Source organism: Leopardus geoffroyi, chromosome A3 (assembly GCF_018350155.1).
Source record: "Leopardus geoffroyi isolate Oge1 chromosome A3, O.geoffroyi_Oge1_pat1.0, whole genome shotgun sequence".
NCBI classification, from domain to species: domain Eukaryota; kingdom Metazoa; phylum Chordata; class Mammalia; order Carnivora; family Felidae; genus Leopardus; species Leopardus geoffroyi.
In genome coordinates this window covers 103268259-103283975 of record NC_059336.1, presented here as the reverse complement: position 1 = coordinate 103283975, position 15717 = coordinate 103268259, and the positions used below count along the sequence as shown (strand labels likewise).

At 41.7% G+C, this 15717-nt stretch overlaps 2 protein-coding genes across 8 annotated transcripts in view; one reads left to right on the top strand and one right to left on the bottom strand.

The window, feature by feature from the left end:
- ANAPC1 (anaphase promoting complex subunit 1) overlaps positions 1–9235 on the bottom strand; it is a 98411-nt gene extending 89176 nt beyond the window's left edge. For 2 of the 7 annotated variants that reach the window (XM_045446884.1, XM_045446890.1), the window contains exons 1-3: positions 8965–9235; positions 7020–7256; positions 5307–5468 (exon numbers count right to left, since the gene is read on the bottom strand). In XM_045446884.1, the coding sequence (XP_045302840.1) occupies positions 5307–5468; positions 7020–7232 (375 nt within the window). In that variant the 5' untranslated portion in view covers positions 7233–7256; positions 8965–9235. Of the gene's footprint in view, positions 1–5306; positions 5469–7019; positions 7257–8216; positions 8485–8541 lie in introns of those variants that run through there. The other 5 variants (XM_045446889.1, XM_045446891.1, XM_045446886.1 and 2 more) reach the window with 5 other exon arrangements.
- A 146-nt stretch (positions 9236–9381) lies between these two features.
- MERTK (MER proto-oncogene, tyrosine kinase) overlaps positions 9382–15717 on the top strand; it is a 146706-nt gene continuing 140370 nt past the window's right edge. The window contains exon 1 of the mRNA XM_045446878.1: positions 9382–9430. Coding sequence (XP_045302834.1) covers positions 9397–9430 — 34 coding nt within the window. The 5' untranslated portion in view covers positions 9382–9396. The remainder of the gene's footprint in view (positions 9431–15717) is intronic.

Below are 15717 nucleotides of genomic sequence, written 5' to 3'. Positions count from 1 at the left end.
GGTGATTACATTAGTAAAGCTTACTATACAAAGCTAAAAGGTTATCGTAAGAGTTCAAAATTGCCAAGCTATTTTATAATCTGCAGACTTACATAATGATCTAATCATTCTTAGACTGTCCTAGACTCACTTTAGAAAAAATCTTTAGGGGCGCCTGGGTGGCTCAGTTGGTTAAGCGTCCAACTGCAGCTCAGGTCATGATCTCATGCTTGTGGGTTCGAGCCCTGTGTCAGGCTCTGTGCCAACAGCTCAGAGCCTGGAGCCCGCTTCAGATTCTATGTCTCCCTCTCTCCACCCCTGCCCACTCTCACTGTGTCTCTCTCTCAAGAATAAATAATAAACATTAAAAAAAAAAAAAAAGAAAAAAGAAAAAATCTTTAGAAAAATTAACATTTTCCTTAAAGGCCCCACTTGTAAAATTCAAACTAGGAAAAGCCATTAGACTTCAACTGGCATGCTTAACAATCACTTATTGAAATCGTTTTAACGGCATTTTAACCATCTGTAAGTGTACAAATTCAGTGGCATTAAACACATTCACAATGTTGTACAACCTCATCACTATCTACTTCTGGAACTTTCTCATCACCCCGATCAGAAACTGTAACCATTAAACACTGACTCCCCATTTCTCCCTCCTCCCTGCCCCCTAGTAACCTTTATACTACTTTCTGTCTCTATGAATTTGCCTCTTCTAAGAGCCTCATGAAACTGGAATCACACAGGATTTGTCCTTTTGTGTCTACCTTACCATACTTTCAATGTTTTGCCATGTTGTAGTATCAGAATTTCCTGCATTTTTTAAGGCTGAATAATAATCCTCTGTACGTATACAGCACACATTGCTTATCCATTCATCTGTTTTTGGACACCTGGACTGGTTCCACCTTCCAGCTACTGTGAAGGGCACTGCCATGAATATTGGTATACAAGTATTGGTCTGAGTCCCTGCTTTCAATTCTTTTTAGTTAATTTATTTATTTTGAGAGAGAGAGAGAGAGAATGAATATCCCAAGCAGGGTCTTCACTGTCAGCACAGAATCCGACACAGGGCTCGAACCCATGAACGACGAGATGACCTGAACCGAAATCAAGAGTCAGACAAACAACTGAGCCACCCAGGCGCCCCTCCCTGCTTTAAACTCTTTTGAGGATATACCTACAAGTGGAATTCCTAGATCGTATGGTAATCCTATATTTACCTTTTGGAGGAACCACCAAACTGTTTTCCACAGTGGTTACTTGCCATTCCCACCAGCAATGCACAGTGTTCCAATTTCTCAACATCCTCACCAACACTTGTTATCTTTGGTTTTTTTAATAATCATCATCCTAGTAGGTGTGAAGTGGTATCTCACTGTGGTTTTGATTTGCATTTGCCTGATAACTAATGATGTTGAGTGTCTTTTCATGTGCTTATTGGCCATTTGTAGATCTTTAGAGAAATGTCTACTTAAGTCCTGTGCCCATTTTTTAATTGGACTGCTTGCTCTGCTGTTGTTGAGTTGTAGGGGTTTTTAATGACATTTTAGCAAATACAAGTTCAGAGAAAAACAGGCACCAGAGCTGCACTCCAATCTGAAATGTCCAAAGTCTGTACTGTACCTCAGTCTCAACTTCCTCTTATGAAACTCTACCCTCCCAGGCTGTAAAACTAGATACTTCAGTCTCCTTTACCCCTAATATCTAAGAAGTCGCTTGCCCCCTCTCTACCTATTTCCCCCAGCCTTGTCTCTCGCCTCCATCTCCCCATTGCCTTCAGGCGCCGATCTCTTTCGCCTGAACCACCTCCAAACAGTATTCCAGGCAACAGTCTCTCCAGTCAGTCCTATATGCTCCCACCAAACTAATCACTTCTCAAAATACAAAACTGATCATGTACTTTCCATTTGCAAAGTAGGGGATAAGCTGCCTCCTGCATACAGTTTAAAATACAAATTCCTGGGGCGCCTGGGTGGCTCAGTCGGTTAAGCGTCCGACTTCAGCTCAGGTCACAATCTCACAGTCCGTGAGTTCGGGCCCCGCGTCGGGCTCTGGGCTGATGGCTCAGAACCTGGAGCCTGCTTCTGATTCTGTGTCTTCCTCTCTCTCTGCCCCTCCCCTGTTCATGCTCTGTCTCTGTCTCAAAAATAAATAACCGTTAAAAATAAAATAAAATAAAATACAAATTCCTTGGTTCACATACAAGTTTAAGTTCGGATCTGTCCAATACCTGCCAGCATCTACCCATAGCCACACCCTGAGTACAGCCATTCTGAATTTACACAAAGTCATGTTTTTCCATCACTCTCTTTACACTGAACATCTGTCTCACCTAAATCTAAGTTATTAATAGTTTGCCATATCTCTTTATATACATACATTTGCGTTCACGTGGGATTGAGGGGACACTATTTGAATTACACATCATGACAGTTTACCCCTAAACACTTCATCATGCACTTCCTATAAATAAACATGGTTTCCTATATAGCCACAAAACCATTATCCTGCCTAAGAAAAAAATGATTTTTGAACATCACTTAATATCCATTCCATTTGCAACTTTTTCAAATTTTCAAATTTTCCCAAAACTGTCTTTTTTAGCTGATTTTCTAGAACCAGGATTCAAAGTTCACTTAACAAGTTTCAAAAAATATTGCATTTGGTGATGTCCCTTTAGTCTCCTTTTAATCTAGACAAGTCTCCACCTTCTTTTCTTTCTCCCTGACTTTCTAAACAGACCAGAATCTAGACTGTGCCCCCAATTGTTTTCTCATGGTGTTTTTTCTTTAAATTTTCTATTATGGGAAATTTTAAACATATCAAGTAAACAGAGTAACATAAGTCCCATCAGCCAGCTTCAATAATTACCAACCTTTGGCCATTCTTGTTTCATCTACACCTCCAAGCCACTTCTCATCTCATGATAGTTTACAAATTGATCCTCTAGTCCCCATTATTTCCTATAACTGAAAATTAGGTCTAGATATTCAAGTTAAGTATTTGAGAAGAAAAGGTAGTAGGTTGACATCACCATACCTCGTGCTGCATTACAGCTGGAGGCGCTATCACTCCTTTGTCCCACTATCATTGATGATAAACTCAATCAATCTGGTTGAGGTGGAGAATAACAGATACCTCCAAAGTAGAGATATATTGTCCCTCCACATTACAAACAATCCAGAGGGCAACACTTTGGTGCCATGGTCATATCCTTTTACTCAAAAGTGTTAGTGCCCATTTACGATCTTTGTCTGAATCAGTTATTACCTTGGATGCTAAAAAATGGTGATTTTCAGATGAATGGATAAAGAAAAGGTGGTGTGTATATATATATATATACATATATACAATGGAGTATTACTTGGCAATCAAAAAGAATGATTTGCAACTACGTGGATGGAACTGGAGGGTAATATGCTAAACGAAATTAGTCAGAGAAAGACAAATATATGACGTCCTTCATATGAGGACTTTAAGAGACAAAACAGATGAACATAACGGAAGGGAAACAAAAATAATATAAAAACAGGGAAGGGGACAAAACAGAAGAGACTCTTAAATATGGAGAACAAACAGAGGGTTACTGGAGGAGGTGTGGGAAGGGGGATGGGCTAAATGGGTAAGGGGCATTAAGGAATCTACTCCTGAAATCATTGTTGCACTATATGCTAACTAATTTGGATGTCAATTAAAAGAAAAAAAAAAAAAGAGTAGACCCATGTTCCAAGTGTGATCAGGCCAGCCAATCTCAATGGATTTGTTTGCTGCTTTTATGTCTGTCCATCAAAGGCCACAGTTCATAGCGACATGCAGTCAACTAAAACTTTTTCAGAGAATTTCTATGTGAGAAACTATTAAAGGCCATCTTCTCCAATATGAATTAATTCAATTAATTCTTTGAATTCAAAACAGGATCTCTACAGCTATAACAATCTCTGATTCAGCTTCCGGCCTTTCTATTAATCCTAACCATATCTAAGCCTTATTTCATTTGTTTTACTCTATACCCAAGTCTGTCAAACTCATTTTGAATCTTGATTCTGTCCAGGAATATATTCAGGGTTTTTTTTTTCCATTTATTTCCTTCCCATATTGATAAGTAAGCCTTCTCTATCTTTACCTACCTCTGAAAACCATCTTTGAGGGTAAGGACTAGAAAACGTCTTAAGGTTGGGGCGCCTGTATGGCTCAGTTGGTTGAGTGTCCGACTTCGGCCCAAGTCATGATCTCACGGTTTGTGAGTTCGAGCCCCACGTCGGGCTCTGTGCTGACAGCTCAGAGCCTGGAACCTGCTTCAGATTCTGTTGTCTCCCTCTCTCTCTGCCCCTCCCCCACTCATGCTCTGTCTCTCTTTTTCTGTCAAAAATAAACATTAAAAAAATTGTTTAAAAAAAAAAAGAAAGAAAATGTCTTAAGGCATTAAGGAATCTACTCCTGAAATCATTGTTCCACTATATGCTAACTAACTTGGATGTAAATTAAAAAACAAATTAAATAAATTCTTATTTTAAAAAAATGGTGATTTTCTAATTCTACCATTCCCTTATTTATTCACTGGTCTACTATAAATATGGGTTTTCCTTCATTAATTGGAGATGAATTGCATGTCTTCCAAAAAGGCAGGGCAAATGTTTAATTCTTTCCTTTTAATTACCAATTTCAGAATAGAATTAGTTTTAATAGCCAACTACAATGATAGCAAACTAGGGATTTCCTTTCCCTTACTCTTTTAGTATTACTATGAGCCCAATCTTTTTTATTCGATATTCTGCAATCATAGTCATCATGTGTTAAAATATTTTTGTACCCTGAATGTCTTATAAGTTTTTACTTACAATAAATCAATCAAGGACAATGTTTAAAGATTATCCTTAAACTGACAAAACATAGCATAAAAAAGGTGATGATATAGAAAACAAATGAAATTTTTATTTTCCTATCATCTTTACTACATGTTAAAATATACATCCAGTTGCTGGGATCGTTATGCTATGTTTTTATCATTTCTGTTAAATTAAAAAAAAAATTTTTTTTAATGTTTATTTATTTTTGAGAGACAGAGAGAGACAGCATGAGCAGGGATGGGGCAGAGAGAGAGGGAGACATAGAACATGAAGCAGGCTCCAGGCTCTGGGCTGTCAGCACAGAGCCCAACGCGGGGCTCGAACTCACGAACCATGAGATCATGACCTAAGCTGAAGTTGGACGCTTAACTGACTGAGCCACCCAGGCACCCCATCATTTGTTACATTTTAATACGAAAGTTTGTTGTATTTAAGTGTTAAATAATCAACCAAATGCTAAAATTCAAATCAACTCACCTGCTGAACAGGACTGTCAACTGTAAATGCTTTATAAACAGCTAATGCCTGGCTTTTACTTCCTTTGCTCCAGATCACCATATTTCCAGCCACGTAGAGTTCCTCATCATAATCCACTTCTTCTCCAATTTCGCTGACACCTTTCCTTAACTGCCAGCTTTCCTTAAAAATTAATACATGTAAGACAGGTTAATAAAGCACTTTCTCAATTGTATGGGACAAGACATTAAATCAAACGGTCATCCAAATATAAGTCTCTTACTCTCTCTCTGGAGTAAGACACAATCCAAACCCAGCTCTTAGAAGGTTTGATGCCACCGATTAACATAGTGGGTGTGTAAATCTTACAGGATTTTATGAACAAGAATTTACTCAAAAATTCTATTAACTGCCTTATACTAATACATTACTCTGCCAAAAATGTTACACCTTATCAACAAACCTCATACCTTATCTATAGATCCAAAATTGAAACCGACATACTCGGGACACAAAAAAGGTATATTAAGCATATACGGGGGTGATGCAAGGGAGCAGTGAAGTACGTGTGGGAATCACTGGTGGAATTTATACACAATGCTTATTTCCCAGTTTCACAACAACATATACACTCACCTTCCTCCCCTTGTCCTACCCATCAAAATGAATGGGAGTGAGAAAGGTTTAGATTTCTAACTACATAAGCCTCCCCTCCCTGAGATTTTGTTATCCCAAAGGGATAAGAAAATGGAAGGCAGGAAAGACTGATTTTCTGACACACACTTGTATCTCACTCCCCTATTTAAGAATTACCACACTATCTATTTGTATGACATTTGTTTCCTCCTCTAGAAACGTTCAGGTTTTGGGGTACCTGGGTGGCTCAGTGAGTTGAGCGTCCAACCCTGGATGTTGCCTCAGGTTGTGATCCCAGGGTCATGGGATCTAGCCCCGTGTCAGGCTCCACACTGAACATGGAGCCTGCTTAAGATTCTCTCCCTCTCTCCCTCTGCCCCTCTCCCCGACTCAAGTGCACACTCTCTCGCTCACTCTCTCTCTAATTAAATTAAATTAAATTTAACTTAATTTAAAAAAAAGAAGAAACACCCAGGTCTTTTGCGGCAGGGACCATTTCTAACTCTACCATCTACTCATCAAATAACATGAAATCTGGTCTCCACATACTAAGCAAAGAGAAAGAGGTTCAAAATAGACCATAATCAAGCCTGGTGGCTCAGTCGGTTGAGCATCCAACTCTTGATTTCAGCTCAGGTCGTGATCTCATGGTTTGTGAGTTCGAGCCCTGCATTGAGCATCAGGCTCCGCACAGCACAGGATTTCCACTTGGGATTCTCTTTCTCTCTTTCTCTTTCTCTTTCTCTCTCTCTCTCTCTCTCTCTCCCTCTCCTCTGCCACCCCCACCCCCACCCCGCTGGCAGGCACACTCTCCCAAAATATATAAACAAACTTTATAAAAAATAAAAACAAAATAGACCATAACCATACTCCTGAATTTGACTTCCATTATGAAATCATGAGTTATACATGTCTAAACACCTATGACACCATAATACAATAATGTAATTATTCTAGCTTTTACTGTAATTACCAAATCTGAATCTCTAACCCCCAAGTAGCATTATATTCATTCCTCAGTTGCATCTGAGTAACCTTAAATTATAAATAGATCACATAACTCTAATTTCAAAAATATAATGGGAAACTTAATGGAACCTTCTGTTTCTCGTGGATTGTAACCTCCTGAAGGGATCCCACCAAGCCAGCAGCACCATCAGAAGACCATAACTCAGAGGCTGGCTGCAGCTGGCGAAGCTGAAGGTTCAAAGCATTAGGGTGGTGCTTGCAGTGGTCTCGACCAAAAGGAACAAATTCCTGCAAATCCCCGGCTGCAATCATTGTTGCCCTTTCTTCATAGAAGTTCGACATGGGTTCCAAATATCAACATTATTTCTGCATGAATTCAAACACATTCCGGTCAGCTTCTAGAGTCAAAACCAGAATATAAAGATCATAAAAGTAAACAAAAGAGTCATTAATCCTATCATATTATATAGATGTACGTGTAATCATTAATATCAAAGGGCGTTCCAGATTCCATGAAAGGCATACCTAAAGGATCACTGGCATATTGGAATGAAACAAACAAAAACACATTACCTCTAACTCATCAGAAGTTGAAATATGGCTTTTAGTAGACCAGTCCACAAAAGACCTAACAAACTATCAAATCAAATGTCATCAGCAGTTTTGACATGCCAATTCACTTAAACATATAACTACAACCAATTCCAATTTTTGGTGAAACCATAACCAAGGCATGAATAACCCTGGCCATGGAAAAGTCATGCTTATAGCAAATTTAAGAGTGCTAGCTTTTAATTAACACAATCTATTACAGTACAGCTCATTACTGCAAAGATGTAGATGAGCTCTAGATGGAAAAACGCTCCTTTACCTCCAAAACACTGCACATACAGTAATTGACAACTAATAAAATTCCAATATTCTATAAGGTGGTATATCAGGTGGATGCCAGTTCTGTCTCTGAGACAACACCTACATTAGAAATAGGTTTTGCAGCATCACATTTAAACTGCAATCCTTGAACACAGAAATCAGAACGTATAGATAACCTTTAGCGTCTGAAAAACACTCAAAATTAAGAATGTAATTAAATTTGACAGATTTCTCTTGTGAGGGTTTTTTTGGCATCAGTAGTTTTCATTGCTGCACTATCTCAAAGCCTCTGTAGTTCCTATGCAGCAGAGTTGTAAAGCTATTTTGCTGTGAATCAACATTCCTTAGATAACTGTATGTCACAATCGTAGCACTTATTTCCTCCTGCTAAAATTCAGAATTGAGAACACTTGAACTTAGGACACTACTAATAACGTGCCTTACAAAACTTACAAGAAAACAACAAAACTCAGCTGGTCTTCCTATTTCCTAGTCAACAGGATGGCCAGCATTAACCTTGTGACTTTGTCCAACTTCAGTTGTGCAATTTCAAAATGTTATTCTATCAAATCTTCAAGAAAATTACATTATTACAGAATTAATTTAACAGTACAATATCTTTTTGTACGATTAGAACAACATCTTTAATACTTTTAAAGTACCCCAAATTTTTACGTTTACTCATTAGAGCAACAAAGAAAGCTACAAATAAAAGTACTATGTTACATTAATAAGATAAATCAAGATATGAACATTGGTTACTAGGAACAAAAACTACCCTGCCAAAGGTAACCACAAAACTGCCTTAAGAGGAGACCCAAATGCACAGGAAACGCATCTTGCGTAGAGTCTCCGCAAAAAGGCAACGCTTCCTCGGCCTCCTTAGGGTTAGGTGAAACCAAAAAGCTAAGCCCCTGGGCCTCAGAAAATTCTGTCCGAGAAGCAAGGAGCCGTAGAGAAGCTGAGGCCCACATGGGACACCGCGTCCAGCTCAGGAAGGAAGTCAACGAGGAGTGGAGCGGGGAGGTGCACCCCGGAAAGCCCAGCCCGCAGGCCGAGGACCCCTTGGCGCAAACGGGCGCCTAGGGCCTGCCCCTGGACTCCCAGCCCTCCGGTCACCGGATGCAGGTCAACCTCGGGGCGGGTGCGAGGTCGTAAGACATGTGGTGAATCACCGGACGCTGCGGGCCCGAGCCCGCACCTGTGTAACTCGGGACGCGTCAGGCGCGGCGAGCCCCGGCTGCTCCCCGGAGGCGCGGGGGCCGAGGGGGCCCGAGGGCAGCGGTGGGGTCGGTCACGGTGACTCCTCGGCCGCTGCCACTTCTCATTCCCTCTCCCTCCCCTATTCCGGAGGAAGAATGGGCAGCAGCTACGGACGCGACTGCGAACGACAAGCAGGCGTGCAGGGAAGCCACTCAGGCGAGATGTTCAAATGGACGCTTCCATCTTTGCTTTCCCGTCCTGCCTCGCGCAGGGGCGGGGCGGGGTGGGGCGTCGCGGGAGGCGCGCGGCGGGACTTTGGTCCTAGCGCCTGCGCAGTTGCAGGAAGAAAGGAGTTGTGTTTTTCAACCTCTCTTGGGAGAGCAGCGAAGGTGTCGAAACCCTGGGCGCCTTTGCCAGAACCTGTACCGTGATGGGCCCCCTCCTGGCGTCCACATCTTCTCCAGGTTATGTCATAACAAGCTTGAACTTCTCTTAACTCTGAATTAGGAAATATTCTGGCCAGTTTCACTCCAATCTGCAGACCCCCAAATGGGAGGTATTGTACTCCAGGCTTGGGGCAGAAAGGGAGGGACATGCGGATTTTCTCTCTTTGCCAGTGCACTTTAACTTTTTAGGGTCTGGACCCTTTAAAAAGTTGATGAACGCTATGGAGGCCCCGACAAAAACGTAGTGTGCAATTTCTGAGCTTCACAGACGCTTCTATGCGATTCATAGACCCAGATTAAGAACCCTAGTTTTTATACCCCCCCCCCCCGCCCGTGTGGATTCAACTGTGCAATACCACAGTTACAGAAACTAGAAAACTTTCTTGAGCTCTGATCTCCCATTGCATGATATCTCTAGGTTAAAAGTATTGATAGGCGTCCTATTGCCTAAAAAATAGTTCAAGTTCTTTATCCAGAAATGTAAAGTTGGCTGAAACTTTACACTAGGGTTTCCCCAAACACACTTTGCACTTCGTGGTCTGGTATCTCGTCTTTTTATTTAGAATGTTAGCCTTCAGGGTTTGGCTCAAATGCCTTTTCTCAGAAGCCTTCACTCCAACAGGAAAGCGGCTACTGAGGACCGAATGTTTGTCCTGCCAAAATTCATACGTTCAAACCTAATGCCCCATGTGATGGCATTAGGAAATGAGACCTTTAGGAGGTGCCTAAATCATAAGGATGGAGCCCTCATGAATGGGATTAGTGTACTTTTTTTAAAATTTTTTTTAATGTTTATTTATTTTTGAGAGAGAGACAGAGCACAAGTGGGGGAGGGAGAGAGAGAGAGGGAGACACAGAATCCAAAGCAGGCTCCAGGCTCTGAGCGGTCAGCACAGAGCCTGACGTGGGGCTCGAACTCACAAACCATGAGATCATGACCTGAGCTGAAAAAAGGCACCCCAGTGTGCTTTTTTATGCGACTTCACAGAACTCCCTGTCTCCTGCCACCCACCAAGCGAAGTCACAGTAAAAGACAGCTATCAATGGAACAGACAGCAGGTGTCACCAGACACTCAATCTACCAGTGCCCTGATCTCAGACATCCCAGACTCCAGAACCGTGAGAAATAAATGTTTGCTGTTTGTAAAGCCAGGCAGTTTATGGTATTTTGGTTATGGCAGCCCAAATGGACTCAGACAGAGACTCTCTTAGAAGTTTGAGGAGATCTGCCTTTCACTGTAGTCATTTGCTTGAAAACAAAATATCCGCAGACTTCCCTGGCCTGATACAGGGATCAGATTTTGATCAAGGCAAATTGGTCAGTAGGAACGAGGCAGGAAGGAGCCACACAAATAAATTCCCTTTTCCTCTCCCTCAGATAGACGACTGTAAGGAATGGTTTCTCTGCATCACCTGTCAAGACATGTCTGTGGCTGAGTGGGCCACCTGCCAAGGAGACTACTGATGTGTAGGCAGCCTGTTGTGAAGCAGCATCCATGCAGGACTTCTTAGCCTTCCCTGCTCCTTCCCTTCATTCTCTCCAGCTTGGAGGAAAGCATCAGAACTCATCACACTTGCCTCTGGCTCTATCTTTTAGGGAACACAAGCAGCACAATCCCTAAAAGAGTTTCTCATGCTGCTAATGATCCAATCTATAAAGCAAGTCACTGAAAGCATTCACTCAGCTCTCCCTCCTGGGTGTTCCCTTGTTGCTCGCAAATTCTCAAGATGTTTCTCTGTGGCCTCAGCGGATGTCCTCTGTGAGGACACCAAGGTCAATGTGGACATTTCCCCTCCAGTACTCCCAAAGACCATCCTTCCTCAGGTGCACCCCTGCAGCACTCCAGTGTCAGTGACAGCATGGCTTGGACTCATGGTCTGACAAAGTCTCCTAAGAAAGGAAATCTTCTAGCTTCTGCCATTAACCTCTGCTCATAGGGGTCCAAACCACAAATCCAGGAGCTTTAGAAAATGGTCATCTGTTACCTCCATCATCCTCCCATTTTCTTCTAGCGTTTGAGGCATCCACTTGGCTCAGAACACAGAACCCTGGTGTAGACTCCTACAGGCAACCAACTCACCACACTTCTGTCATGTCCTCCAAATGAACATGGATTATCTGTAGGGCTCCTGAGATTGCATTTTGGATACAGATACAGATGTATCCAGTATTATAAAGTAGACCTCTTCTGTTGGTGTACCTACCCAGTAATTAGCAAAATTCCCCATATATAATTGGCACGCCAAAAAAATTGAATAAAATCCCCATTTCTCACTTTTAATCTATTTGTGACAAAAAAAAAAATGCAAGTCTCTGCATTAGTAGCCATTGCTGCATAATAATATTACCACAAAATGTATGGGTTAAAATAACATGTATTTATTATGTCACAATTTCTATGAGTCGGGCATCCAGGCCTAGATGGGTCTTCCACTTGGGGTCTAACAAGGCTGCAGTAAAGGTGTTGCTTGGGGTATGGTCTCATCCAAGGCTCTACTGGGGAAAGCTTTGCTTCTAGTCTCACTCAGAATTCAGTTTCTTGTAGTTCTAGGACTAATGGCTTCAGCATTTTGCTGGCTGTCAGCAAAAGGCTGTCCTCAGCAACTTGAAGCCACGCACAATCCCTGTGGTGTTCCCCAATATCATCAAAGCATGCAAGCCAAGAAGGCAATAGCATTTACTAGCAAGAAGTCACAACCTTAGTCTAGTCATAAAAGTAACATCTAATCACCTTTGAGGGTTAAAAGGAATCACACTCAGGGCTGGAGAAGGATTACATAAGGAAGTAGGGATCACTGGGAGTCTTCTCAGAAGCAGCCCACTACAGTCTCCAATATCTGTCTGGTAAGTATAAGGCTTTAGACTACCCATTTTGGCGGAGAATGAAATGTATGCCAGGTTCTCCCTCTCTTCTGAGCCCTTACAGCAGCCCCCTCTCTGCCCTTCCTTTCTGGGCCTGCATAGGGCCCTACATCCGCCTCTCTACCAGACCCACCCTGGGCCCACAGCTGACTCTGTCTCACCCTGTAGTTCTCCACAACCTCATAGTCTCAGAAACCACAGAAGGACTTTGGTTAAAACCAAGTTTTCTGTGTTTTAACTCTTGCAGAGGAGACACAGGAAAAACAAGCTGCTTCTCAAACACCTGAAATCATACTTGATTTTTATACAGGTGAAGAAGAAGGTCAGGGGACAGTTAACCAGTTCATTTACATGGTTAAGTGAATAACAAGAGATATAGTTAATGAGCTATCATGTAATATTTTCTGAATGTATTCAATTTTCCAATACATGGTTCACAAACTTGAAGATAACCCAAGCATAGGGGTTAGGATTTATATTTGAAGTAGGGTAACCAATCATCCCAATTTTCCCAGAACTGGGGTTTCCCAGGATACAAGACTCAGTTTTAAAACCAGACAGCCCATGCCAACCGAGACTATTGGTCAACCTAATTTGAAATGACAAAAGACAGGCTTTATACACATGTGAGTAAATCCTTACCTTCTGGGGTTTGGGGACAATTCAGGGAGATGAACCCCTCAGCACATAAAACACAATATCTTCTCCATTTCAAACGTATGGCTAGCCTGGCTGGTCCAACTTAAGTCTCACAATGTAGTACGTCCCATCTTAAAGAGAAAGTTCTTATTTCTGATCTAAAATTTTTCTTTATCAAACGGAATGTTTACAATATTTTGATTTCACAATTTAAATGCTACCTTTTCCAAAAATAACCCACGTTTCCCAAGAAAAACACAACAATTTTAGAGAACTGTAATTAGAGATTAAGTTGAGAGTAGGTAGGGACACTGGAGTGGCTCAGTTGATTAAGCGTCTGACTTCAGCTCAGCTCATGGTCTCGTGGTTCATGGGTTCGAGCCCCATGTCAGGCTCTGCTGACAGTCTCAGGCTCTGGGCTGACAGCTCAGAGCCTGCTTTAGATTCTGTGTCTCCCTCTCTCTCTTCCCCTTCTCCACTCATACTCTCTGTCTCTCTCTTAAAGATAAATAAACATTTTAAAAAATTGAGAGTAGGTGGCATGTGGAAACTAAATTGTAAAAGATTGGATTAAACCATCTTTTTTTTTTTTTTTTTCCAAAGGCAATTCAGGGTAGTTTGATTAGTACATTTTATATCAAGCCCTTCCTTCCCAATTTTGATTTTAACCAGCAATACTTTACTATTTTAAGCCTCTGGGTCCTATAATTGCTAAATTAGTAGGCCACAAACCTTGAAATGATGACAGTAATAAATTTCCTCATAGTACAGTGAATATGTTATTGTGTGGTACTGAATGGGGACCTAAAATACAAATAGCACCAAGCTATCTGTGGATGGGATGACGGCCCCAGTAACGTAACAAACAACAATTAAGGTAGTGTCTTCTAAAATCCCTCCACGATAAAGGTATTCTTAGCCATTGTTCATGCCTAATTGATCTCACGTATGGAGAATTTACCAAGTGAGGGTGAGTAGTTGAGATTAGTAAAGAAGGAATGACACCATATACTGAGAATGAAGAACTACAAGGCTTGAATTCTCACTTGCCTCCTTAATAGGTTCAGGGGTAATTTTGTATAGTATTTACATTTGCACCTCTGGAAAAAAATATATATATATATGTATGTATGTATATGTGTACGTATATACATACATATACATATATAAGCTTTTCGATTTCCACAGGTGTGTGTTCTGCATCATTCTCTGTAACCTTTTTTGTCTGTTTTTTTTTTTTTAATGTTTATTTTATTTTTGAGAGAGAGAGTGGGGGAAGGGGCACAGAGAAAGGGGACAGAAGATCTGAAGCAGACTCTGCTGGCGGCAGAGAGCCCCATGTGGAGCTTGGACCCATGAACCGTGAGATTATGACCCAAGCCGAAGTCAGACACTTAACCAACTGAGCCACCCAGGGGCCCCTTCTGTAGCTTTTCAAGAACTCTGAGGGGCCTGCGGTTTTACTCTATCTGCCTGCCAGTTCCATGAATGTTGGTAGAAGCCAGAAAACCACTGGGTCAGAGATGAAGGATAATTTCTTACAGCAGCAGCAGAGTATGAGCATTATTGTGCCTGTGCCCTGAGCCCCAGTTTCCACCGAGTGACATGAAGAAGGCCAGATGACATCTGCATACACATTGGATTGCAGCAGAGGGAAGGCACGGTGAGGTTAGGAAAACCTTTAGTAATAGGCAGAAGAGACATGATCTCTGTCTTCAAAGGCTATAAACAAACCTGCCCTTTGCTCCAGGGACAGACACTATCTCTATCTTCCAATGTTTCCTAACAAAGGAACAAGGACAGGGTGCCCCCGTGTAAGATAAGAGGAACTGTCTCCCAGCATGGCAAAGTGTAACTCTCTCCAATACCAAAGTTTCTTCCATACCAGTAAATTGTGTACAGAATCTGGGTCACCTGGGTGGCTTAGTCAGTTAAACATCCGACTCTTGATTTTGGCTCAGGTCATGATCTTACAGTCATGGGATTGAGCCCCACATTGGGGTCTGTGCCAGGCTCTATGCTGGGAGCGGAGCCTGCTTGAGATTTTCTCTTTCTCTTTATCTCTCAAAAAAAAAAAAAAAGACAATCTAATTGCACAATGGTTACACGTTAGTCACTTCTCGCTGTGTAACCACATTACTACAAACCTAGTGGCAATCCACATTATTATCTCACAATTTCTCTAGTCAGAAATCTGAGTGTGGCTTAAGTAGCTCCTCTGGTTCGGATTGCATGCAAAACCACACTCAAGATTTGGCCAAGATTGTGGTCTCATCCCAGATTCTACTGGGGAAGGATATGCTTCCAATTTCACTCGGGTTGTTGGCAGAATTCAGTTGCTTACAGTTGTAGGATTGAGAGATTTGGTCTCTTGCTGGCTGTGGGTTGGAGATGCCCTCAGCTCCAAGAGGCCTTACCAGATAGGGTTCCCCAACAGGGCCACTTGGTCCCTCAAAGCCAGCAAGAGAGAGAGCAAACAATTCCAGCAAAATGGGCACTAGAGTCTATAAGAATCACACAATTACGTATATCCCATCACATTTGACTTACTCTGTTGGTTTGTGTCTTCAGATGTGTTTGTGGAGGGGACTGGCTGTTGGCTACTTCAGATCATTTATCTGACAGAGTGAGGAAAACTCTTTCTGAGGAGAGGACCTTTTGGTTGAGAACTCAAATGATGAGGAGTCAACAGTGCAAAGATGAGGTGTGAGGAGCATTCTGGGAAGAAGGAACAGAAAATGGAAAATGTAGCTACACCCACAGACAAAAAATTACCATGCCCTTATAACATTGTAGTTTATTT